The following is a 27,302-nucleotide window of genomic DNA, read 5'->3' as shown; positions in this document are numbered from 1 at the left end:
GCTGTCACTGAGGTTACCCGCTGTTACTGGATCCAGTGACAGCGGGTAACCTCAGTGACAGCTCAACTGATCGCGCTTCTCACCTCAGTTGCTGCGTGGAGGTGACCGGAGCGGCGGTGTCTTCTGCAGCTCCTGTCACCTCCATGCAGCAGAGCTGGATGCGACGCTGGACCATCCTGGATTCCGCCGGACATGGAGGGCTTTTTCGGGCTGATTAAATTGTTGAACCAGGGTATATGTGTGTGTTTTTTATTTCTAATAAAGGATTTTTTCGGGTGTGTGTGTTTATTTACTGTAATTTACAGATTAATCATGGAAGGAATCTCGGGGAGACGCCTGACATGATTAATCTAGGATTTAGTGGCAGCTATGAGCTGCCATTAACTCCTTATTACCCCGATTTGCCAAAGCACCAGGGTAATCGGGAAGAGCCGGGTACAGCCCCAGAACTGTCGCATATAATGTATGCGGCAATTCTGGGCGGCTGCTGACTGATATTGTTAGGGTGGGGGGCTCCCCATAACGTGGAGCTCCCCATCCTGAGAATACCAGCCTTCAGCCGTATGGCTTTATCTGGCTGGCATTAAAATTGGGGGGGACTGCACGCCGTTTTTTTAAATTATTTATTTATTTATTTTACTGCACAGTATAGACACGCCCACCGGCTGCTGTGATTGGGTGCAGTGAGGCACCTGTCACTCAGTGTGGGGGCGTGTCTCACTGCAACCAATCATAGGCGCCGGTGGGCGGGGAAAGCAGGGAATAGGAGATTGTTTAATGAGCGGCCGGCTTTTTCAAAATAGTAAAAGCCGCCGCAGCAGTGTGAATGCCGTGCAGCGCCGCGCCGGGGATCGGGGAACGGTAAGTATGAGAGAGGGGGGGAAACTGACCGACAGACTGTGAGAGAGGGACAGAGAGACCGACAGAGAGACCGACTGACGGACTCAGGGAGATTGACCGACATACACAGAAATAGAAAGAATAGCCGACATCACTAGAAATAAAAACACCAAACGGACACGGACTATAGGTAGATGCATACGTGTTTACTAACGTGTGTGCACATACCCATAGACTTTCATTGTGTCCACGTGTGCGTGCTCCGTGCAGATAACGGACATGCATCCGTGCAAAACGCAAACACATACGGATCACGGACACGCACACACGGACATAATGAAATAACGCACGTGTGACCACAATCATAGATTAACATTGGTGCACGTTTGGCCGTGTCTCCGGTATATACGGAAACGGACCAAACACGCACGTGTATTACGGACGTGTGAAGGGGGCCTTAAACATAGTAATAAACCGAATGGTTTGATCAGCAGAACCACCCCGAGATCGATTCCTGGAGAGCAAAGACTGTCTTGTAGTCTGACAAGCACGTTGGTAACCGGCAGTGATATCTATAGGTCTATAGCCTCGATTGCGGAATCGGCGCGATAAAACTGATGCCTGCCGATGAAATGTAGTGTCATCAGAACAAATTCTCCGAGCCCAGAGAAACTGCCCGGCAGGGATAGAACGCTTGAGCTGCAGAGGATGTGATGAAGAAAAATGAAGGAGGGAGTTGGTAATCGATCTCGGGGTGGTTCTGCTGATCAAACCATTCGGTTTATTACTATGTTTAACGCAGAATCCCAGGAGATTCGAAATGTCCTGGAGAAACACTGGTCTGTCCTACTTACCGACAGGGACCTCCGCTTGGCTCTCACCCCACATCCAGCCATCACATGGCACAGGTCTCGTAATCTCAAGGACATGTTGACTAAGAGCCATTATATCCCTCCTCATAGTAAATTTATTTTTGATAGCCGTGGCCCTCCTTGGGGCTCGTCACCCTGCGGCACATGCTGTGCTTGTCCTTTCATTCCTAGGAAACTAGAATTTTTGAGCTCATGTGGTAGTAAGACCTTCAAAATTGTCCACTCCATTTCTTGTGGTACGGAGGCAGTTATTTACCATCTTACATGCCCATGCGGTCTTATATACATTGGCATGACAACACGTACTCTGCGTGTCCGTACCCAAGAACATGTGCGGGACATTAGGAATGCGGCCAAGTCTTTAGAACCCGAAAAACGAAAGACTATTCCCAAACATTTTTGGGCTTGTCACGGATGTAGTCCCCGAGGCCTCTGTGTGCGTGGAATTGACCGCGTTTACATTGGCTCCATGGGGGGTGATGTTAAGCGTAAACTCTTGCAAAAGGAGACAAGATGGATGATGATTTTGGGAACTGTTGCTCCATTGGGTCTCAATGAGGCGGTTAGCTTTAAGTCTTTTTTGTAAAACAGCGCGAATTTTATGGTGGGTCTTTTGTGTTTTCTTTTTGGGTTCTAATTTTATTCTCTTTCTTCAGGCGCCCATCTGCATCTCTGTTTGCAGTTTATGATGTCATGCTCGGGACGTTGGGAGTATTTGCCTTGTGGAGTGCTGCTTCATATGGAACCTTTTTTCGCATCCTTATCCTGGATTGGATACATGTCTGCACGATTGTATTATTAATTCTGTGTTTGTAATCTTGCACACATCATTATTGATATTGAATATTTTGATATGTATTCACTTTCCGTGTACAAATGTGTGTGTATATATGTGCTGATGCCTTCATGATACGTACATGTTCCATGGCCTTTTTTATTTGTTACACACTAACCTTTATTTATGATATATGGATAACCCCCATTTTCTGGTACATTTATGTGTGCTTGGAATTATGGTTCATGTGAGCATTAGAGATGAGCGAACCGGTCCCGGTTCGGCTCGAGGCGGTTCGCCGAACGGGGGGTCTGGCTCGAGTTCGGCTCGTCGAACGTTCGACGAACCGAACTCGAGCCCATAGGAAACAATGGCAGGCAATCACAAACACAGTAAAACACCTAGAAAACACCCTCAAAGGTGTCCAAAAGGTGACAAACAACTCACAACACAACACAAACACATGGGAAAGTGACAAGGACATGTACTCATGCGAAAACAAAACAGCTGGACAAGGAAAAAGAGGAGGACACACAGATATAGGCATGGCACGCCCTTCTAAAGTCATGTAAAACACCGCAAGGTGACTCCAAGCGGAGTCTCCCTTTTTTCCAAAAATTGGGCCCCACACACCCACCCCTTCAGTGGCAGCAGTTGTGCCCCAGTTGTACACTTCACAGCTAGATTTGCATCAAGCACATTCAAAAATACGCCATTCTTATCCGTCCCCAGGATGACACCGGGGTAGGTAGCAAAGTCTTTCCTGATCCCAGCTCTGTTCATCTTGGCTTCTTTTAAAAACACAGCAAGCAAGGGTTACTCCAAGCGGAGTCTCCCTTTTTTCCAAAAATTGGGCCCCACACACACCCACCCCTTCAGTGGCAGCACTTGGGCCCCAGTTGTACACTTCACAGCTAGATTTGCATCAAGCACATTCAAAAATACGCTATTCTTAACCGTCCCCAGGATGACACCGGGGTAGGTAGCAAAGTCTTTCCTGATCCCAGCTCTGTTCATCTTGGCTTCTTTTAAAAACACAGCAAGCAAGGGTTACTCCAAGCGGAGTCTCCCTTTTTTCCAAAAATTGGGCCACACAGACACCCACCCCATCAGTGGCAGCACTTGGGCCCTAGTTGCAAACAGGATGTTTTGATTTGCATCAAGCACATTCAAAAATACGCTATTCTTAGCCGTCCCCAGGATGACACCGGGGTAGGTAGCAAAGTCTTTGCTGACCCATGACTTGTTCATCTTGGCTTCTTTTAAAAACAATGTAAGCAAGGGTTACTCCAAGCGGAGTCTCCCTTTTTTTTTCCAAAAATTGGGCCACACAGACACCCACCCCATCAGTGGCAGCACTTGGGCCCTAGTTGCAAACAGGATGTTTTGATTTGCATCAAGCACATTCAAAAATACGCTATTCTTAGCCGTCCACAGGATGACACCGGGGTAGGTAGCAAAGTCTTTCCTGATCCCAGCTCTGTTCATCTTGGCTTCTTTTAAAAACACAGCAAGCAAGGGTTACTCCAAGCGGAGTCTCCCTTTTTTCCAAAAATTGGGCCACACAGACACCCACCCCATCAGTGGCAGCACTTGGGCCCTAGTTGCAAACAGGATGTTTTGATTTGCATCAAGCACATTCAAAAATACGCTATTCTTAGCCGTCCACAGGATGACACCGGGGTAGGTAGCAAAGTCTTTCCTGATCCCAGCTCTGTTCATCTTGGCTTCTTTTAAAAACACAGCAAGCAAGGGTTACTCCAAGCGGAGTCTCCCTTTTTTCCAAAAATTGGGCCACACAGACACCCACCCCATCAGTGGCAGCACTTGGGCCCTAGTTGCAAACAGGATGTTTTGATTTGCATCAAGCACATTCAAAAATACGCTATTCTTAGCCGTCCCCAGGATGACACTGGGGTAGGTAGCAAAGTCTTTGCTGACCCATGACTTGTTCATCTTGGCTTCTTTTAAAAACAATGTAAGCAAGGGTTACTCCAAGCGGAGTCTCCCCTTTTTTCCAAAAATTGGGCCCCACACACACCCACCCATTCAGTGGCAGCAGTTGTGCCCCAGTTGTACACTTCACAGCTAGATTTGCATCAAGCACATTCAAAAATACGCCATTCTTATCCGTCCCCAGGATGACACCGGGGTAGGTAGCAAAGTCTTTCCTGATCCCAGCTCTGTTCATCTTGGCTTCTTTTAAAAACACAGCAAGCAAGGGTTACTCCAAGCGGAGTCTCCCTTTTTTCCAAAAATTGGGCCACACAGACACCCACCCCATCAGTGGCAGCACTTGGGCCCTAGTTGCAAACAGGATGTTTTGATTTGCATCAAGCACATTCAAAAATACGCTATTCTTAGCCGTCACCAGGATGACACCGGGGTAGGTAGCAAAGTCTTTGCTGACCCATGACTTGTTCATCTTGGCTTCTTTTAAAAACAATGTAAGCAAGGGTTACTCCAAGCGGAGTCTCCCTTTTTTCCAAAAATTGGGCCACACAGACACCCACCCCATCAGTGGCAGCACTTGGGCCCTAGTTGCAAACAGGATGTTTTGATTTGCATCAAGCACATTCAAAAATACGCTATTCTTAGCCGTCCACAGGATGACACCGGGGTAGGTAGCAAAGTCTTTGCTGACCCATGACTTGTTCATCTTGGCTTCTTTTAAAAACAATGTAAGCAAGGGTTACTCCAAGCGGAGTCTCCTTTTTTTCCAAAAATTGGGCCACACAGACACCCACCCCATCAGTGGCAGCACTTGGGCCCTAGTTGCAAACAGGATGTTTTGATTTGCATCAAGCACATTCAAAAATACGCTATTCTTAGCCGTCCCCAGGATGACACTGGGGTAGGTAGCAAAGTCTTTGCTGACCCATGACTTGTTCATCTTGGCTTCTTTTAAAAACAATGTAAGCAAGGGTTACTCCAAGCGGAGTCTCCCCTTTTTTCCAAAAATTGGGCCACACAGACACCCACCACATCAGTGGCAGCACTTGGGCCCTAGTTGCAAACAGGATGTTTTGATTTGCATCAAGCACATTCAAAAATACGCTATTCTTAGCCGTCCACAGGATGACACCGGGGTAGGTAGCAAAGTCTTTCCTGATCCCAGCTCTGTTCATCTTGGCTTCTTTTAAGAACACAGCAAGCAAGGGTTACTCCAAGCGGAGTCTCCCTTTTTTCCAAAAATTGGGCCACACAGACACCCACCCCATCAGTGGCAGCACTTGGGCCCTAGTTGCAAACAGGATGTTTTGATTTGCATCAAGCACATTCCAAATCCACAAGCATTTACTCTCCCCAGGATGACACAGGGGTAGTAAATTCCTTCTGGATCCATGACTTGTTCATTTTGATGAACGTCAGTCTGTCCACATTGTCACTGGACAGACGCGTGCGCTTATCTGTCAGCACACACCCAGCAGCACTGAATACACGTTCAGAGACAACGCTGGCAGCTGGACACGACAAAATCTCCAAGGCGTAAGTTGCGAGCTCTGGCCATTTTTGTAGGTTTGAAGCCCAAAAGGAGCAAGGCTCCAGTTGCACAGTCATGGCATCGATGTTCATTTGGAGATACTCCTGTATCATCCTCTCCAGCCGTTGACTATGTGTCAGACTTGTTGTCTCTGGTGGCCTTGCAAAAGAGGGTCTAAAAAAATTATGAAAAGATTCCATAAAATTGCTGTTACCGGCACCAGAAAAGGTCCTACTGGTACGGGTAGACTGTTGAAGATGACGAGACCGTCCCATGTTTGTCAAGTTACAACTGGGAGATTCACTCCCTGCACCTGCACGGTTGTTTGGTGGAAAAGCCGAGCTAAGATCTAGTAACAGCTTCTGCTGATACTCCTGCATACGTGCGTCCCTTTCTATGGCTGGAATTATGTCACAAAATTTGGACTTGTACCGGGGATCTAATAGTGTGGCAATCCAGTAGTCATCATCACTTCTAATTTTGACAATACGACTGTCATGTTGGAGGTAGTGCAACAAAAAGGCACTCATGTGTCTTGCGCAGCCATGCGGACCAAGTCCATGCTGTGTTTGTGGCATAGAGGTGCTACCCGTTCTTTCTTCCTCTGACATCTGACCCCAACCTCTTTCAACTGAAATTTGACCAAGGTCTCCCTCATCCGCTGAGTCTTCCATGTCCATGGACAGTTCGTCCTCCATTTCTTCATGTTCTCCTGCACCTTGCTCAACATTTCGCCTGCTACTATGCGCCCTTGTCGATCCCTGTCCCCCATGGTCCCATGCCTGCTGCGTTGGTGATGATGAACGTCTGGACCTTCGTGATGTTGTTGTCCCTTGCGCATATGAATCCTCCTGTAGTTCCTCCCCTTCATGTTGTCCCACCCCCTGACTCCGAATAGTGTTTAGCGTGTGCTCCAGCATGTAAATGACTGGAATCGTCATGCTGATAATGGCATTGTCAGAGCTAAACATATTCGTCGCCATGTCGAAACTGTGCAGAAGGGTGCATAGGTCCTTGATCTGAGACCACTCCATCAGGGTGATCTGCCCCACCTCTGCATCTCGTTGGCCCAGGCTATACGTCATGACGTATTGCACCAGGGCTCTGCGGTGCTGCCACAGTCGCTGTAACATGTGGAGAGTTGAATTCCAGCGTGTCGCCACATCGCATTTCAGGCGATGAACCGGCAGGCCGAAAGACTTCTGGAGCGATGCAAGTCGCTCTGCTGCGGCGCTTGAACGGCGGAAGTGAGCTGACAGTTTTCGTGCCCTGTTCAGAAGGCCATCTAGGCCGGGATAGTGTGTTAAAAATTGCTGCACGACAAGGTTCAACACGTGAGCCATACAAGGTACGTGTGTCACCTTGCCCAGGCGAAGTGCCGCACCCAGGTTTGCAGCATTGTCGCACACGGCCTTACCAGGCTGCAGTTTGAGTGGAGACAACCATTTATTAAACTCGGACCGCAAAGCTGACCACAACTCCTCAGCTGTGTGACTCTTATTACCAAGACATGTCAAGCTAAAGACCGCCTGATGCCGTTGCGCTCTGCTGCCAGCATAGTAATGAGGGGTGCGTGATTCCTTCTGCGCAGTGAGAACGCTGGTGGCCTGACCAGGCAGGCTTGGGGCGGAGGTGGAGGACCCAGATGAGGTGGAGGATGCAGAAGCAGTGGCGGAACTTGGACAGACAGAGGATTGACACACAAGTCGTGGGGACGGCAAGACTTGTGCAGCAGACCCTTCACCATCTATCACCATAGTTACCCAGTGCCCAGTCAGCGACATGTAACGTCCCTGTCCATGCTTACTGGTCCAAGTATCGGTGGTGAAATGCACCCGTTCACACACAGAGTTTCTCAAGGAAGCGGTGATGTTGTGTGCGACATGCTGGTGTAGCGCGGGCACACCTTTCTTAGAGAAGTAGTGGCGACTAGGCATCTGGTACTGGGGCACAGCGACAGACATAAGGTCTCTAAAATCCTGTGTGTCCACTAGGCGGAAAGGCAGCATTTCGGTAGCCAACAGCTTACAGAGGGATAGAGTCAACCTCTTAGCTTTGTCATGGGTCGGAGGAAGTGGCCTTTTATTTGACCACATCTGAGGGACAGAGATCTGGCTGCTGTGTGTAGACGGTGTTGAGTAGGGTGTCCCTTGAAAAATGCAGGTTTGTGAGGAAAGTGCAGGCGGAGACATGATGTTGCCTTCATCCAACGTTGGTGCTATCGATGTCTGAGAGAGCTGTACACACTCACTTGTTTCCCCTTCCAAACCAACTGACGACCTTACAAGCAAACTGCCTGTTGCGGTTACAGTGGTGGAAGTTTTGCGTGGAAAAACAGGTGTGGCAGCTGTCCCCACAGTCCTAGAAGATGAAGAGCGCGCGGATGCAGTGGAAGGGGCGGGCGGTGGATGGTTCGCTCCACTAGGCCGCATTGCAGCACGGTGAGCTTCCCACCGGGACTTATGATATTTAGTCATGTGACGATTCATGGAAGAAGTTGTCAAACTGCTGAGGTTTTGACCTCTACTAACAGAATCATGACAAATGTTACATATCACATGAGTTGGGCGATCTTTTTCGATGTGAAAAAAGGACCAGGCTAGGCAAGGCTTAGAGGCCATGCGACCTGTTGATCCACCCCGAATAATGCTCATAGGCAGAGTGGTGGCTGAGGATGCAGTTGTAGACGTGCTACCAGTGCTCCGACTCTGTCCAGGAAGGCGCAAGGTAACTTCGTCGTCGGTTGCATCCTCCTCCACCGCCTCTGTTGACCTCCTCGAGTGCCTGACTGGGGGTTGACAGTAGGTGGGATCTAGAACGTCATCATCAATTGTTGTGTTTGCACTCCCCTCCCCCTCAGACCGAGCCTCTTCTTGCCCTGACGGAATATTTAAGTTGTCATCCCAATCGGGTATCTGCGTCTCATCTTCATCAGTATGTTCCTCATTGTCTATAACCACAGGTGTTACAGTTTGTGACAAAGGGTCAACATTATGCTCAGAAACTTGGTCCTCACGGCCTGAATCTGAGTCACAAAGGTTCTGGGCATCACTGCAGACCATTTCCTGTTCTGTACTCACTGTAGCTTGGGAGCAGACCTCTGATTCCCAGGCTATAGTGTGACTGAACAGCTCTGCAGACTCAGCCATCTCAGTTCCACCATACTGTGCAGGGCTGATGGAGACTTCAGAGCTGGGAGAAAGCAAGTTTGATTGGGATGACAACTCAGAGGACTGGTGTTTTTTGGATGCGGTACTTGAAGTGGCAGAGAGGGCACTTGTTGGACCACTTGAGATCCATTCAAGCATTTTCCTTTTTTGCCCATCATAATCCTTTGTTCCTGTTGTTCGTGTCCGTAACAAAGGGAGCACATCGGATTGTCCACGGTAAGTAGTAGACATCTTACTTTTGCTGGTAGATGGTCTATCTTCAGCAGATGATAATGGAGCTTTGCCACCTTCCCCACGGACAAAACCTTTTTTGCCTTTTCCACCACGCCTCTTCCCCTTTCCACCAGCATCTGTCATTTTGCCACTCATGTTGATTGCGACAAGATTGTGGACTGAAAATGTGGTAGTAAAAATTGAGAGGTGGTGAAGATTGCAGTGGTGGTCTAGCTTTATTAACAGCAGAATAATAAAGAATAAATATCCCTGACAATGCAACTTAGTTATAATTAGTTGGAGTGTGCAACGCAGGCAGACGTGCTGCAAATGTCTTTGCACTAGTGGGACTATAGCAAAGTCCAATAGCCACGTATAGGATGCCACTAGGTACACTGAGTGTTTGCTAGTATAATGGCTTGGTTAGAATGAGTTGTAGTGTGCAACGCAGGCAGACGCGCTCTGCAAATGTCTTTGCACTAGTGGGACTATAGCAAAGTCCAATAGCCACGTATAGGATGCCACTAGGTACACTGAGTGTTTGCTAGTATAATGGCTTGGTTAGAATGAGTTGTAGTGTGCAACGCAGGCAGACGCGCTCTGCAAATGTCTTTGCACTAGTGGGACTATAGCAAAGTCCAATAGCCACGTATAGGATGCCACTAGGTACACTGAGTGTTTGCTAGTATAATGGCTTGGTTAGAATGAGTTGTAGTGTGCAACGCAGGCAGACGCGCTCTGCAAATGTCTTTGCACTAGTGGGACTATAGCAAAGTCCAATAGCCACGTATAGGATGCCACTAGGTACACTGAGTGTTTGCTAGTATAATGGCTTAGTTATAATTAGTTGGAGTGTGCAACGCAGGCAGATGCGCTCTGCAAATGTCTTGGCACTAGTGGGACTATAGCAAAGTCCAATAGCCACGTATAGGATGCCACTAGGTACACTGAGTGTTTGCTAGTATAATGGCTTAGTTATAATTAGTTGGAGTGTGCAACGCAGGCAGATGCGCTCTGCAAATGTCTTGGCACTAGTGGGACTATAGCAAAGTCCAATAGCCACGTATAGGATGCCACTAGGTACACTGAGTGTTTGCTAGTATAATGGCTTGGTTAGAATGAGTTGTAGTGTGCAACGCAGGCAGACGCGCTCTGCAAATGTCTTTGCACTAGTGGGACTATAGCAAAGTCCAATAGCCACGTATAGGATGCCACTAGGTACACTGAGTGTTTGCTAGTATAATGGCTTGGTTAGAATGAGTTGTAGTGTGCAACGCAGGCAGACGCGCTCTGCAAATGTCTTTGCACTAGTGGGACTATAGCAAAGTCCAATAGCCACGTATAGGATGCCACTAGGTACACTGAGTGTTTGCTAGTATAATGGCTTGGTTAGAATGAGTTGTAGTGTGCAACGCAGGCAGACGCGCTCTGCAAATGTCTTTGCACTAGTGGGACTATAGCAAAGTCCAATAGCCACGTATAGGATGCCACTAGGTACACTGAGTGTTTGCTAGTATAATGGCTTGGTTAGAATGAGTTGTACTGTGCAACGCAGGCAGACGCGCTCTGCAAATGTCTTTGCACTAGTGGGACTATAGCAAAGTCCAATAGCCACGTATAGGATGCCACTAGGTACACTGAGTGTTTGCTAGTATAATGGCTTGGTTAGAATGAGTTGTAGTGTGCAACGCAGGCAGACGCGCTCTGCAAATGTCTTTGCACTAGTGGGACTATAGCAAAGTCCAATAGCCACGTATAGGATGCCACTAGGTACACTGAGTGTTTGCTAGTATAATGGCTTGGTTAGAATGAGTTGTAGTGTGCAACGCAGGCAGACGCGCTCTGCAAATGTCTTTGCACTAGTGGGACTATAGCAAAGTCCAATAGCCACGTATAGGATGCCACTAGGTACACTGAGTGTTTGCTAGTATAATGGCTTGGTTAGAATGAGTTGTAGTGTGCAACGCAGGCAGACGCGCTCTGCAAATGTCTTTGCACTAGTGGGACTATAGCAAAGTCCAATAGCCACGTATAGGATGCCACTAGGTACACTGAGTGTTTGCTAGTATAATGGCTTGGTTAGAATGAGTTGTAGTGTGCAACGCAGGCAGACGCGCTCTGCAAATGTCTTTGCACTAGTGGGACTATAGCAAAGTCCAATAGCCACGTATAGGATGCCACTAGGTACACTGAGTGTTTGCTAGTATAATGGCTTGGTTAGAATGAGTTGTAGTGTGCAACGCAGGCAGACGCGCTCTGCAAATGTCTTTGCACTAGTGGGACTATAGCAAAGTCCAATAGCCACGTATAGGATGCCACTAGGTACACTGAGTGTTTGCTAGTATAATGGCTTGGTTAGAATGAGTTGTACTGTGCAACGCAGGCAGACGCGCTCTGCAAATGTCTTTGCACTAGTGGGACTATAGCAAAGTCCAATAGCCACGTATAGGATGCCACTAGGTACACTGAGTGTTTGCTAGTATAATGGCTTGGTTAGAATGAGTTGTAGTGTGCAACGCAGGCAGACGCGCTCTGCAAATGTCTTTGCACTAGTGGGACTATAGCAAAGTCCAATAGCCACGTATAGGATGCCACTAGGTACACTGAGTGTTTGCTAGTATAATGGCTTGGTTAGAATGAGTTGTACTGTGCAACGCAGGCAGACGCGCTCTGCAAATGTCTTTGCACTAGTGGGACTATAGCAAAGTCCAATAGCCACGTATAGGATGCCACTAGGTACACTGAGTGTTTGCTAGTATAATGGCTTGGTTAGAATGAGTTGTAGTGTGCAACGCAGGCAGACGCGCTCTGCAAATGTCTTTGCACTAGTGGGACTATAGCAAAGTCCAATAGCCACGTATAGGATGCCACTAGGTACACTGAGTGTTTGCTAGTATAATGGCTTGGTTAGAATGAGTTGTAGTGTGCAACGCAGGCAGACGCGCTCTGCAAATGTCTTTGCACTAGTGGGACTATAGCAAAGTCCAATAGCCACGTATAGGATGCCACTAGGTACACTGAGTGTTTGCTAGTATAATGGCTTGGTTAGAATGAGTTGTAGTGTGCAACGCAGGCAGACGCGCTCTGCAAATGTCTTTGCACTAGTGGGACTATAGCAAAGTCCAATAGCCACGTATAGGATGCCACTAGGTACACTGAGTGTTTGCTAGTATAATGGCTTGGTTAGAATGAGTTGTAGTGTGCAACGCAGGCAGACGCGCTCTGCAAATGTCTTTGCACTAGTGGGACTATAGCAAAGTCCAATAGCCACGTATAGGATGCCACTAGGTACACTGAGTGTTTGCTAGTATAATGGCTTGGTTAGAATGAGTTGTAGTGTGCAACGCAGGCAGACGCGCTCTGCAAATGTCTTTGCACTAGTGGGACTATAGCAAAGTCCAATAGCCACGTATAGGATGCCACTAGGTACACTGAGTGTTTGCTAGTATAATGGCTTGGTTAGAATGAGTTGTAGTGTGCAACGCAGGCAGACGCGCTCTGCAAATGTCTTTGCACTAGTGGGACTATAGCAAAGTCCAATAGCCACGTATAGGATGCCACTAGGTACACTGAGTGTTTGCTAGTATAATGGCTTGGTTAGAATGAGTTGTAGTGTGCAATGCAGGCAGACGCGCTCTGCAAATGTCTTTGCACTAGTGGGACTATAGCAAAGTCCAATAGCCACGTATAGGATGCCACTAGGTACACTGAGTGTTTGCTAGTATAATGGCTTAGTTATCAGTTGGAGTGTGCAGAGGACAAGAGGGTACAGTGGCAGGATTGTGGTGCTCTGGGTAGAGGAATGGAAGACTGCCTTTCTATTCCCTCCTAATGGTGAAATGCAGGTAGGAAATCCCTGACCTGGGCTACACAGACGCTGTTGCTGTTTGCAGGACCTGTCACCTATGGCTCTCTGACCCTGCCGGTTGGAGCCCTTAAAAGGACTGCTATAAAGTGCTCTCCCTAAGCTGTCTAACGCTGTGTATGCAGCGCATACAGCTGTATCGGCTATAGGACTCAGGAAGACGGAGCTGCGACAGTGATGTCTGACACCAAAGACGCAGAAGGCAGATAATGGCGTCCGTGAAGAAAATGTCCGGTTTTATAATGCAGGGACATGTGACATGCAGATCCTATCACACATGCCGTTGCTTCTCTGGCTCAAAGTCCACTTAGCTGTGTGTGTGTCTGGGATTGGCTGACATGCTGGCCCGCCCCACAAGACGCGCGCACTTAGGGAAGGAAGACAAGAAAAAAAAAAAAAAAAAATGGCGATCGCCATTATAGAAACAGCAGTGATCTGAAGGCGCTGTTCACGCACACTATACACTGAAATGTGATAATAGTTTGATTCACAGAGTGACTTACACTATTACAGCAGAAACCAAGCTATGATTTAGCTGTTTTTTGGCTGCTAGAACCGTTCTCGAACGTTTCTAGAACTACCGAGCTTTTGCAAAAAGCTCGAGTTCTAGTTCGATCTAGAACATGCCCCAAAATCACTCGAGCCGCGAACTGGAGAACCACGAACCACGAACCGCGCTCAACTCTAGTGAGCATGTCTCCCATGCACACATTCTGTTTACACATCCTTTCCCTCTTCCTCTTTTATCTAGAGCGTGACATACACATATGTAACTTTTGTCCCTCTTATATATTCTGACTATGACAGGTTCTGTTCCTCCATATGGACATATACTGTCTTCCCCGTAGCAATATGCTGTAGCACATATCGACTTTTCTATTTTTGCACATCTGTTGTTCACACTGCTGTGTTTACACATTCGTGCCTTACTATCAGCTCCCCATGACGTTTTTGGCTTCTCCCCCACTCTCTGTTACATGACTGATTCATTTACCTGATTGGCACAGACGCGCCTCCGTCATGCGCTGCCTCCTCCCCCCTGCGGCCTGGGCCCGGGCGGGTCCCTGTGCTGAACGTGGGAATGAAGTCACTTCCTTCTCACGCTCATGACCCGGGGGCTCGGCGTGTCCTGCCGTCGGGGGGTGTGGCAACATGACGCTGTGCGCGCCGATTTGCTAATGGGCTCCTACACTTCCCTACTTATACCCTTCACTCATCACCCATAGCCACGCCTCCTGACGAAGCCTTTGGTGAAACGCGCGTCGAGGCCCCGCCCCCACACCTGGACACATCCACCATTCCTGCTCTGACATGACGCAAGGTAATATGTGTTAACCATTTATGCCCCTTTTTGCTATTGGGACTTTTGTGAGATTCTACAGATCTCCTCCATAAACTGGTAACTTTACACTGTCCCTATTTGACTTTCCACGGGCTATTATACACTCTGCATAATCCTTTATTATATTGCTGCCTGTCATCAGGTTTTGCCATCTGGTGGTTTGTCCTGGTATTGCTGTGGGTTGTTTCTGGCAGGCTTTTTCCATCTAGCCTGCAACTACTGTGTACCCTGTATCACCTTTATATTTAATAAAGTTTGTATTTCACTTTGATTATTCGTGGTCCTTTCTCTTTGTATCCCCACCTTTACTTAATTTATTGGTATCTTGGGGCTACATATTTTAGGTTTTATATTCTTGTGGACCCCTTTCCGGTCATAGGAAAGTTTGTTTAGGTTATATATATTCCTATATAGGCCTTGGATGCAAGCAGTCAGCTTGTATTCATCTGAACAAACATTGTTGTTCGTTGCTGTACCTCCCCCTGAGTCTTCTTGGAGATAAATTATTTGTTCACTTTCCCCTGTTTCTGCAACCTGTGTCTTCTTTAGAGCTTAGGGAGGTTGATTAAGGGCTCATCTAATCCGCTTCTTACCTGTGGCCCAGTTCATGAGAAACAGAAAGGGATTTAGTCAACTCACCGGTTAGTAATGAAGTGCATTGCAGCGGATTCTGATGCCAACAGGGAACAAATGGAGGAGGGAAGTGATCCAGCAATTCGGAGTCTTCATAAAACCATTCTTTTATTACACAAAAAAAATTAAAATCGTAGAACATGGTAGAAAAAATAAAAAAAATAATACAAAGGGACAAAATAATCAAACAATCGTGTTGTCCCTATGTCTTATTTTTTGTTTTTTTTCTACAATGTTCTACGATTTTAATTTTTCTGTATAATAAAAGAATGGTTTTATGAAGATTCCAAATTGCTGGATATCTTCCTTATTCCATTTTTGGCCCACTTCAGGGCCAGCCAGAGCCACATATCCTGCTCGGCGCTTTAGGTGAAGAACCTATTTAGCGGGGTCAGGGGAGCCAGGGGCCAGTGGAAGGTATGGTCAGGGGTCACCATCTTCTCCTTCCCTAGATAGAGGGTTTCCCTTGCCTTACTTCCTGCCATACTCGTGGTGCTGCCCCATAATGTGACAGTCAAGAACCTGGAGCCTACTTCTAGATTGGCTAAGAAATGCTTCAATGACAATTGGTTCAATTGGGTTGCGCACTACTTCAGTTTGAAGCCAGGACACGTACACCCGGCTTCATAGTGCGCATGACCCAAACTCAGAGGGACGCGATGGCGGTGGAGAGGTGAGTGAGATCATCCTGTGACGCTGCAAATTAATTAGCATGTTAGCACACCCACAGGGGCGTATTAACATGCTAATGGAGCCAACTGGCAAGGTGAACTAACGCCCAAGGGACTAGCCCCCTTGCTTATTAGCATACAATATAAGATCTTTAGAAATACTTTTTCTAAAGAGCTCTTTATCTATGCTAGTGTGTACAGGGACGGTTAGGCAGGGATTAGAAATATGCATCCGGAACTGATCATGGTTCTGGGTGCATATTGCACTTGACAGGTTCCCTTTAAAATCTTGTGTCTTCTTCCTGAGGTTCATACCAGCTGAGTTGTTTTCAAAATTTTTTCTCCATTTTTTTTTCTCATGTTGCGGTGTAAGAGGGTGGATCTATCGTTGTATACCCCCCTGAAATATCAATGGTTTTATTGCATATGTGCATTGTATGCCTTTTATTTGCTAAGTGGTGCTGAGCGAATAGTAACTATTCGGGTTTGGATCATTCGTAACGTATCTAAAAGTACTATTCCGGAATTCATCACGAATAACAAACCTAATGCAAGTCAATGTGCAACCCGAGCATTTTTCATGAAGATTTTGCACAAAAATGCTCAGGTTCCCCATTGACCTGCACTAGGCTTGTTATTCGTGACAAATCCTGGAATAGTACTTTGAGATTCGTAACGAATAATACAAACCCGAATAGTTACTATTCACCCATCACTAATGCTAAGTTATTGTAAGATGTTTTATCCATTTTGGCCGCAGTACTGCCAATGGCCACCAGATATCTTTGTTCAACTGTTCACTACTGTTCACTACTGCATAGAACTGGGTGAGAGAGTTGCTATCTCTGTTTAGCAACAGACGTGGCAAGCTTTGTGAAAATGTGCGGATACATTGTCAGGTCAGCAGAAAAGGGGACCTTAATGAAGAAGGCAGTGCCGTTCGGTCAGTAGAGGCAGGCCACGGCACTGCTATGGAGTCCGTGAGCTGGGGGGCCCATGGTGTCAGCTCCAGCACCAGGCCACGCACTCAGGATTGCACTTTCAAATGTATCGGCATTGCAGATGACGATACAGTTGAAACAGACGATGAGACGGAGCGCAGTGCTACCTCTTATCATTGTCCCGTTGTGTCTGTGCTCTCTCTGACAGTTCAGCACAGCGGTGACTTCACTACTACATGCTGGTCACCACCGTGTTGACATGTGCAGAGCACAGACAGTGGGTGAATGAGGAGCAGCGGCGGAGGACAGAGGAGAGGTGAGTATGCAGGATTGGACTCGGTCAATGGGGTATTCCCCAGAGGGCCCCAGGTCCTCAGTGGGCCCTCCGTGCTTCCTATAGGGCTAGTTAACCCCAGGCTGGTAGCCGCAGTCTGGGCTGTGGCAGGGGACCCAGGCAGCTCCACCAGCAGCTGTGCCAGGGCAGACTGTTTCTGTGTTGGCCGGGCCTGTACTGTACCTTCAGTTGTTTGTGTACCACCCCGGCCATGTCACAGTTAACAGACGCTGCCATGTCTGCTGTGACGTCAAGCAGCGCACCCTGGACTCCTACTTCCTGACGGAGAGGATCATCAATGGAGCCTGCAGGCTGGACCGGAGACCAGCCAGGGGAAGGTAAGAACTCCACTAATATGTGTGTATGCTTGTGTATGTTTTATATATCTGTTTTTTTTGTATGAATGAGTATATATATGTACATGTGTGTATATGTATATGCCTGTGTGTCTATGTATTTGTGCTTGTCTGTGCATGTGCTTGTCTGACTTCTGTGTGCATATATGTGCTTAAATATGTGTGTCCACATACACACACCACATAGAGTGTATGCAGGCTTGTGTCTGTGTGTCTACATATGTGTGCATGTCTGTGCATGAGTGCATGCATGTATCTGTGTCTATATATGTTTGTGTATCTGTGCATGTGTTTGCCTGTTTGCATATCTACATGTGTGTGCGTGTGTCTGTGCGTGCATGTGACTGGCTGCATTTTTGTGCATGTCTGTATGTGTGCGTTCTTCTGTCTGTGTGGTTATGTATGTGTGTGTGTCTGCGTTTATGCACGTGTCTGTGTGGATATGTGCATGTGTATGTCTACGTGTGTGTACATTTTTCTGCGTGTGCATGTCTGTGTGTACGTGTGCCAGTTTGTGTGTGTGTCAGCATATTTGTACATTTGTCTGTGTGTCTACGTGTGTCTTCATGCCTTTGTGTTTACGTATGTATTCATGTATGTGCTTATCTGCATGAGTATGCATGTGTGTATGCATGTGTATGCATGTCTCTGTGTGCCTATCTGTGTATGTCTGTGTGCAAGTCTGCATGCATTTGTCTGACTGTTTTCGTTTATTTGTGTGTCTATGTATGTAAGTGTCTGTGTGCATGTATGTGTGTCTACATACGTTTGCATGTCAGTGCATCTGCGTATGTGTGTCAGTGTGTGCCTGTCTGCATATGTATGCATGTAGGTGTGCTACATCACATCTTTTAATATTGCTGCTATGCGCTCTGATGTCAGCGCGCTTGGGTGGTCATTTGACCGCGCCGGATATGAAGCCGCAAGAGGACACCAGGGGAGCGCATTGAGATGAGAAGAATCTTTTTGTCCTCCCTCTGTGATTTGACAGAGTAGGGGATATAGGAGAACAGGATGGGGCAGTTTAGGGGCCTGGGATGGAGGAACATAGGGGCCCAGGATGGGGCAGTTTAGGGGCCTGGGATGGAGGAACATAGGGGCCCAAGATGGGGCAGTTTAGGGACCTGGGATGGAGGAACATAGGGGCCCAGGATGGAAGACATTAAATACAGGGGGCCTGGATGGGAGACATTTTCAAATACAGGGGGCCAGGATGGGAGACATTATTAAATACAGGGGTCCAGAAAAGGAGACATTATTAAATAAAAGGGGCCATGATGAGGGACATAATTACTATATGGGGCCAGAGTGAGGAACATACATTATTGATTTATAGTAGCAAACAGTGGAGATAATTACTGTAGGGACAAATTAGGGGCCATTATTACTGATGAAATATAATTTAATTTTGAGGATACTGTCTTCCATGGGGGAAGAAAAAGTCTGATGTAATGTAGAAATTGTGGGAAAAGTGTGGAATGGGCTCTGGGAGTGATCGGCTATAGGTGACTGTGTGTCATTTTCTGAAGAGTCGTGTCATGGCAGGAAGAAGTGATACCGGTCAGCGCCAGATGAAGAGGAAAAGCGAAGATGAGTAACTTCAGCTAGAGACGTCACTGGTAAGTCAGTGTATTACATGTACACAAACACTATACCCTATATACAGAGCTCCTGTGTATAATGTCACTGGTGATCACTGTTTTGAGGGATAGTAGGGACCATTTTACTATATGTAAGCCCATTATACTGCATGGAGGGTTGTGTGGGGGTCACAGTTGGGGATCTTACTGTATTGGGGTCACTATTTATTGCCAGGCTAGTTGAAGGGGGTACAGTAGGGTCATCATACTCTGCTTGTGGAGAGTACTGTGGAGGAATTCACTGTGGAGGCATCATACAGTGTTTGTGGGGCACTTTTGTTGCCATCATATTTTATGGCTGCAATGAAAGGGGAATCTAGGGGCAGCAATAGGAGGAAAATTACTTGTTAAGGGCTGCAAAGTTGTGTAATATGCTGTTCTGTGACCCATCCGAATATTCTTATTTTTTTTTTGGTTGGGGGGCCCATTTAGAAATTCTGCTATGGGGCCCCATGATTTCTTTGTACGCCCCTGGAAGAAGGGAAAGTAGCATAGAAGTGCCGGGGGTATAATATCCACAGCGAAACACGTGGACCCGTGCTGCTGTATATTGGTGGGATGCAGAGAAACAAGCCACCTCTTCACTCCTTGGCTGCCTCTGTGGAAGAGAATAAGATTAAACCTGTAATCCTCCTTGAAGATCCGGTTTATGTTAGAGTGGAGAATGGAACATGTATTACTTACTATACTCTGTATCTGATTTTTTTGCATAAAATTAAAATAAACCTTTTGAAACCTGTTCTGGACTTTAATTTGAATGCAAGTAGCAGCGGTGCAGCACTACGTGCAGCATAGGAAAAGATCAAGGTGTCCGACCTAGAGGTACCATCACCAATGAATTATGCTCTCACACACAACACCCCTTTCGGTAGCGTGCAGGGGTCGGCGAAGTGAAGCTCTTGTCCATGACTACTGCCCTGGGCACGTTTACAATGGAAAATGCATATTAGATCCAGTAAGGGTTGCACAGGTAGCATGGAGCACACATTGTCCTTTATTAGTCCTAACAATTCTAAAAGTTGTGACCTAATCACACATCAAAGATTTGATGGTGATGGCCTCACTCAGAAAATATCCTTGCTTCAATCACTTCTTTACCCACTGATTCTTAGGGCGGCTTTGCACGTTGCGACATCGCAAGCCGATGCTGCGATGTCGCATGCGATAGTCCCCGCCCCCGTCGCAGGTACGATATCTTGTGATAGCTGGCGTAGCGATAATTATCGCTACGGCAGCTTCACATGCACTCACCTGCCCTGCGACCGTCGCTCTGGCCGGCGACCCGCCTCCTTCCTAAGGGGGCGGGTCGTGCGGCGTCACAGCGACGTTACACGGCAGGCGGCCAATGGTGGCGGAGGGGCGGAGATGAGCAGGATGTAAACATGCCACCCACCTCCTTCCTTCTGTATAGCCGCTGGCGGCAGGTAGGAGATGTTCCTCGCTCTTGCGGCTTCACATACAGCGATGTGTGCTGCCCAGGAACGAGGAACAACATCGCACCTGTCGCTGCACCGGCATTATGGAAATGTCGGAGCCTGCACCGATGATACGATAACGACGCTTTTGCGCTCGTTCATCATATCATCTAGGATTTGCACACTATGACATCGCAAGTGACGCCGGATGTGCGTCACTTTCGATTTGACCCCACCGACATCGCACCTGCGATGTCGTAGTGTGCAAAGCCGCCCTTAGGCTGCATTCCCATGATGAGCATTTGGTGAGATTTTGATATTACAAATTTCGTAAGCATTTTTAAATATGGATACAACTTGCGTTTTTTTCATTGACTATTTCAGGGTGTGTTTTTGGCACCACATTTCTTGTGATTTGTTTGTGTCGTGTTTTAAATAAAGATGCTTTGTTTTCAATACTTCCTGTTACTTAGCTTAGATAATAAATAAAACTTTATTGATACATTTTTGTGGATTACATGTGTTTTCACATATGCATTTTTACCTGCGTATTTTCAGCCTCTAGTACAATTCTATGGAGAAAAAGCACAGTGGGCATATGAGTTCTATAAATCCCATCAACTTAGCTGGGACTGTAGGATCCCGGCAGTGAGAAAGCGCAGCTTCAAAAGCTTAAGGCCACGTCTCACTAAGCAACATTACTGCTGAGGCACGACTTTTGTGACATAACAGCGATGTTGCTAGTGATGTCGCGGTGTGTGACATCCAGCAACAACCTGGACCCTGCTGTGAAGTCGCTGCTTGTTGCTGAATGTCCTGGACCATTTTTTGTGTGTGTGTGACAGCGACAGAGCAACAACTGAATGTGCAGTGAGCAGGGAGCCGGCTTCTGCGGACGCTGGTAACCAATGTAAATATTGGGTAACTAAGAAGCCCTTTCCTTGGTTACCCGATATTTACATTCGTTACCAGCATCCGCCACTCTCACGCTGTCAGTGCCGGCTCCCTGCTCCCTGCACACATAGCCAGACTACACATCGGGTAATTAATCCGATGTGTACTCTGGCTAGGAGTGCAGGGAGCCAGCGCTAAGCGGTGTGCACTGGTAACCAAGGTAAATATCGGGTTGGTTACCCGATATTTACCTTAGTTACCAAGAGAAGCATCGCTTCCACGCGTCGCTGCTGGCTGGGGGCTGGTCACTGGTTGCTGGTGAGATCTGCCTGTGTGACAGCTCACCAGCAACCCGTTGTAGCGACGCTCCAGCGATCCCTGCCAGATCAGGTTGCTGGTGGGATCGCTGGAGCGTCGCTTAGTGTGACGGTACCTTTAGTGTGGGAATTTAACCTTATTGTCCAAATCTTCTTTGTCTTCTCTGTCACAGACAAAGGTTGACCAGGAAAATGGGATCTAATAAGAAGAGAATGGGAAAAAGCGTTTATGATTCATATCCTGCTAAGGCTGTTCTACTGGCAGACATATCCATGGGAAACCAAAACAAGTACAGGACTTCCAGAAGAACTTGGCAAATGTTTATCTTGTAACAGAGGCAATTCAAAAAACATTCAAAGGAATCCTTTACGGACTTTGTAGGAACATTGCGTGAGAGTCTTAAGACGAGGGGCGGACATATGATTGGTGCAACCTGTGCGGCTGCACAGGGGCCCAAGAGGTTTGGGGGTCCATTTCTAATTCCAAAGGCTCCTGCCTTTGACGTCAGCGCTCTGGCAGCGGACGTTCCTCCCTCGTCGCGATGGTTACCCGATACACATCCTGTACTTGCGAACTACAAGATCCGGGAGGCCGGCGATGGAACGGAAGGTAAGGTGAGCATAATATGTGTGCGTGCGTGTTTGTGTGTGTTTGTCTGTGTTTGTACGTGTGTGGAATGGCACAATAGGGGACCAGGATGGGACATTTAACAATTTGTGGAACGAATTGTCTGCATTGCAATGATTTCCTATGGGAAATCTTGCTTTGCTGAACGAGTAACTTGGTTAACAAGCAACTCCAGGAACGGATTGTTCTCGTAAACCAAGGTTCCACTGTAGGTGGAATTGTGCATTTTGATGATCTTTTGGGCTATAATATATTGTTCTTGCACCAGGGCCCTTTTCTGTCTGTGTCCGACAGTGCATAAGACTATTATCTTAGAGTATAGTCTGTAGTTTTATTTCTCTTATCTTGGACAATGAATGTGTCACTGTGACAGCAATAAATGACTGTTTTCTTAGCTAGCAACTTTCTTCCTTTATACAAAAAGGGAGGGGATATGCCAGCCATTTCATGGAGAATGCACATGTATATGAGCCCCACATCTGCTACTAAACTGTCCATACTCTTCTTAGGTGCCAAAATATTAATCATAAAATTAGATGCACAATTAGTCATAATAAAAATGTCCTCTTTGGTTTTGCTTTGTAGAAAAGTCATTTTCTGGTGGTATCATTCAGGATAGATGATCAAGGGTGTGTGTCATACAACTCCAAAGTCTTTCAGGAACTTCTGCAGAACATGATCCTTTATGTCATTAAATACATTCCGAATGTTTTCAGTATCTGTGGCACAAGTTTCATGGGGATATAGGATACGATCACGTTCCAGTTTCTCCAGTTTATCATAGATTTCTGTCCTTTCGAAGATTTCCTTATATGCTGATCCAATGAACTCTTTAGCAGCTTTAGCATCTTGTCGAGGACCTAGGTAAGAAAAAAGAAGGTATGACAACTTACAAATATATGTGTCTCCCACAGTTCTAATGGTAAATGTCCCTAAATGATCCAATATAACCAGCAATAAAAAGGAAACACCAAATCCATGTATATTTATTTAGCAATATACATTTTCTAATTAAACAAAGGCTAAGATGTGTGAACATTCTTTGAAAAATTAATACAATATTTCCATTGCGATCCTTACCTTAGAGACTGACACCTCTGATAGACTGCAGCGGTAACTGGCACCAAGGCACCAAGCCGTATATTATAGAATTGAGATGCCCTCCATTCTTGAGAACAGAGCAGATGCTTAATAACAAGTAAATAATTGCAGAGTTGCTTATTTTTGCAAGCACTTTGACATTATTACCATTTTGTTGAGATAGCCACTTTACGCTCTTAGGCTACGTGCGCACGTTGCGTAATTTCATGCATTTACGCTGCATATTGCACTGCAATGTAAACGTATGCATCCTGCGTTCCCTGTTCAATCTATGAAGATTGTGCATAATCCATCCGCACGTTGCGTTTGAGAGTGCAGCGATTTGTATGCTGAAATTTTGATCCAAATCGCTGTGCTCAAAAAAGTAACATGTCACTTCTTCGTGCGCTTTGGATGCTGCTCCCACTCTGTCTATGGCCTCCGACACACGTGAAAATCACGCACTTGCCGCGAGACACGTATTTACCCTGCGTGTTGCGTGTAGGTAAGTACGTGTCTCTGGTACGTGCGGACCACGTGTGTTCTCCGTGTGCTATCCGCGATAACACACGGAGAACCGGTAATTTGCATAGTCACATGGTCCTTCCTGCTGTCCAGGGTGCTGATCTTCGGTCTCCGTTCCTGCCGACTCCCCGCTGCTGCTGCTGCCGGCCGCAGTGACGTGAATATTAAATGAGTATAATGAGCGGCGGTCGGCAGCAAGTGTCCGCAGCGGCAGAGACAGGAGGGCTCGAGAAGATGAGCAATGATTTTTTTTTTTACTCTGACGTGTGTTTTCTCCGGCACGTGTCACACGGGACCGCATCCACACTACATCCGTGTGGTACGGGTGCGGGTGTGACACCTGTGCTGCCGGAGCAACACGGACATGTCAGCGTTTTTAACACACGGAGACACGTAAGTACGGAACGGAGACACGTTCCGTTCCAAAATACTTACGTGTCTCCTAACCATAGGGATTACCTAGGTCCTCGTGTGCACGTGTCTCCGGTCCTTGTAAAAAATGGCACACACGGACCGGCGGCACGTGAGTGTGTCGGAGGCCTATGGGAGAGGCACCATCCCGAGCGCATGAAAGCGGCATCTATTCTGCAGACACACTGCATCCATTATTCAGTGTTTCTGCAGCGATATGAAGCGCACATGCACTGCCAAATCACTGCAGATTTTTCACCATGGACACTACGCAACGTGCGCACATAGCCTTAAGCAGATATACGGATAAAAGCCCAATGGGCCCTCCAAAAATGTTTTCACACTTTTCACACACTTTGTAAATAACATGTATATTGATTAAGTAACCTTACCTTTAAACTTGGGGAAGTACAAAGCCAAGTCGGAAAAGCAGATTTTTTCGGCAAGCAAGTCGGTCTTATTAAGAAACAGAATGATGGGGGTGTTTATAAACCAGGGCAGCTCCATTATACCCCTGAAAAGAGCCAGACTCTCACGCATGCGATTCTATGTAAAAAAAAAACAAAAAACAAAGAAAAGGAATGTGAGATAAACAGGAAAGAAGTCAAATAAATCACTGAAGGTTTAAACATCATCACAAAAACATGAGGTGAGAGATATATATGACATAGATACAGGGTCGGACTGGGGTGCCAGGGGCTACCAGGGAAATTGCCTCTAGGGGCCCACACTATGGCTACCATAAACGTTTTTATTACTTGATCATTTTCGGCTTCTCTCAGTATAACATACGCCTTTTAGCAAACTCTACAGTGCGCAGAAGAGACCTGTCCTGTGCCTGCATATATCACAGGATTTCTTGTAGCCTCTTAATTATTGTTGTTAATAATGGAATCTGTTATTTACAATCAGTCGCAGTTTTTCGTACACACGGACATTCCTTGTCCTAGGAAAACTACCGAATTCATCAGCCAAACAATATTCAAAGAGAAGCAGAATGCTATCCAGCATCTTCACATGGAAAACATTACTAACATTCATGGCCGGCTTTAGGCATGTGCGACTTGTGCGGTCGCACAGGGCGCCGACGGCCATGCTTCAGGGGGGGCAGCAGAGAGGTAAGAAGTCGTAAATTTCCTGGCTCCTCTGGTCCCAGCACTGCGTTTTTACTGTAACTGCCGCCGGTTAATTACTTAGCTTTATGTAGCCCCTGGCCAGCCGGGCCCACCATCTTCACCGAGCCCCAGTCACAGCTGCAGCAGAGGAGCCCGGCAGTGTCGCTTTAGCCACAACTGCAGTCTGCACATGACTAAGGTGCATGCGAAGTCCTTCTAGGGCATCGCATGCAAATTAGCCATGTGGTGGGGGAGGCACTGTGTATGGAGCAGAGCAGAAAGGTGGCGCATCATCCCGCAGCCCAATGTGATGAGGTCATCACTCTGCACCTCATCACAGTGCTGCGGGCAACGTGGAGCTGGCGAGCGCGCGGCATCCGGCTTGGAGAGGTAGGGGCTATGAGCTAAAGATTGCCAGGGGTGGTGGGGAACCCGCTGACTCCAGCAACGGAGGGCGGGGGGGCCGCTGACTCCAGCCGCGGGGGGAGGTGGGCTGCTGACTCTAGCCGCAGAGGGCAGGGGGGGGCACTGACTCTAGCCACAGGGGGTGGGGGGGGGCGCTGACTTCAGCTGCAGGGGGCGGGGGGCACTGACTCCAGCCGCTGACTCCAGCTGCGAGGGGGGCGCTGACTCCAGCCACTGGGGGCAGGGGGCACTGACTTTAGCTGCGGGGGCGGGGGAGGGCGCTGACTCCATCTGCGGGGGTGGGAGGGCCGCTGACTCCAGCCCCGGGTCATGGGGGTGCACGCTGACTGCAGCCTCTGCCTTTCTTTAGCTGGATGTGTGTAGTGCACACAACCAGCTGAAATGCATCGCTGCTCAGAGAGGACGCTGCAGGACGTGGGAGCTGGGGAGGGTGAGTAAAATGTTTTTTTTTTTTTCTTTTTGCAGTAGACAAATATACGAGGAGAAACCCAGGAAAGGCACATATACACAAGAAGGAGGAGATATATACCAGGAAGGGGACAAAAACCAGGATGGGGACATATATACCAGAATGTGCCCAGGAGGGTAACATATATACATAAGGAGGAGCCTAGGATGGGGATATATATGCTGGGAAAGGGACAAATAAACCAGGATGGGAACATATATACCAGGAGGAGGACATATATACCAAGAAGGGGACAGAAACCAGGATGGGGACATATATACTAGAATGTGCCCAGGAGTGGGATATACATACCAGGAGGTGTCCAGGATTGGACATATATACTAGGATAGGGACAAATAAACTAGGATGGGGACATGCATACCAGGAGGATCCCTGGATGGGGACATATATACCTGGAAGAGGACATTTATGCTAGGAAGGGAACAATAAAACAGGATGGGGACATGCATACCAGGAAGGGCTCAGGATGCAGACATATATACCAAGATTTGGACATATATACCATGAGGATATTATACAGAGAGACAATGTGTGTGGGGGGATAGTATACAGAGGGGTAGTGTGTGTGGGGTGATATACAGAGGAGCAGTGTGTGTGTGTGTGTGTGTGTGAGCATATATATATATATATATATATATATATATATAAAGGGGGGCAACTTGTGTGGGGGATAGTGCACAAAGGGGCAGCATACATGAGGGATATTACACAGGGTCATTGTGTGTGTGTGTGTGTATTATACAGAGTTGCAGTGTGTGTGGAATATATAGAGGGGCAGTGTGTGTGTGTGTGTGTGTGTGTGTGTAGGATGCTACACAGTGGAGCAGTGTGTGGGATATTATACAAATGGGCAGTGTGTGTTGATTTTCACAGAGGAGCAGTGTAC

The 27,302-nt window shown here is 47.2% G+C and overlaps 1 protein-coding gene across 1 annotated transcript in view; it reads right to left on the bottom strand.

Annotated features, from left to right (window-relative positions):
* Positions 1-21,835: 21,835 nt before the first annotated feature.
* GNA15 (G protein subunit alpha 15) overlaps positions 21,836-27,302 on the bottom strand; it is a 178,527-nt gene continuing 173,060 nt past the window's right edge. The window contains exons 6-7 of the mRNA XM_075338089.1: positions 24,799-24,952; positions 21,836-23,250 (exon numbers count right to left, since the gene is read on the bottom strand). Coding sequence (XP_075194204.1) covers positions 23,027-23,250; positions 24,799-24,952 — 378 coding nt within the window. The 3' untranslated portion in view covers positions 21,836-23,026. The remainder of the gene's footprint in view (positions 23,251-24,798; positions 24,953-27,302) is intronic.

This window comes from Anomaloglossus baeobatrachus, chromosome 1 (assembly GCF_048569485.1).
Source record: "Anomaloglossus baeobatrachus isolate aAnoBae1 chromosome 1, aAnoBae1.hap1, whole genome shotgun sequence".
NCBI classification, from domain to species: domain Eukaryota; kingdom Metazoa; phylum Chordata; class Amphibia; order Anura; family Aromobatidae; genus Anomaloglossus; species Anomaloglossus baeobatrachus.
Note: the sequence above shows the minus strand (reverse complement) of the source record. Positions and strands in the feature narration are given on the sequence as shown.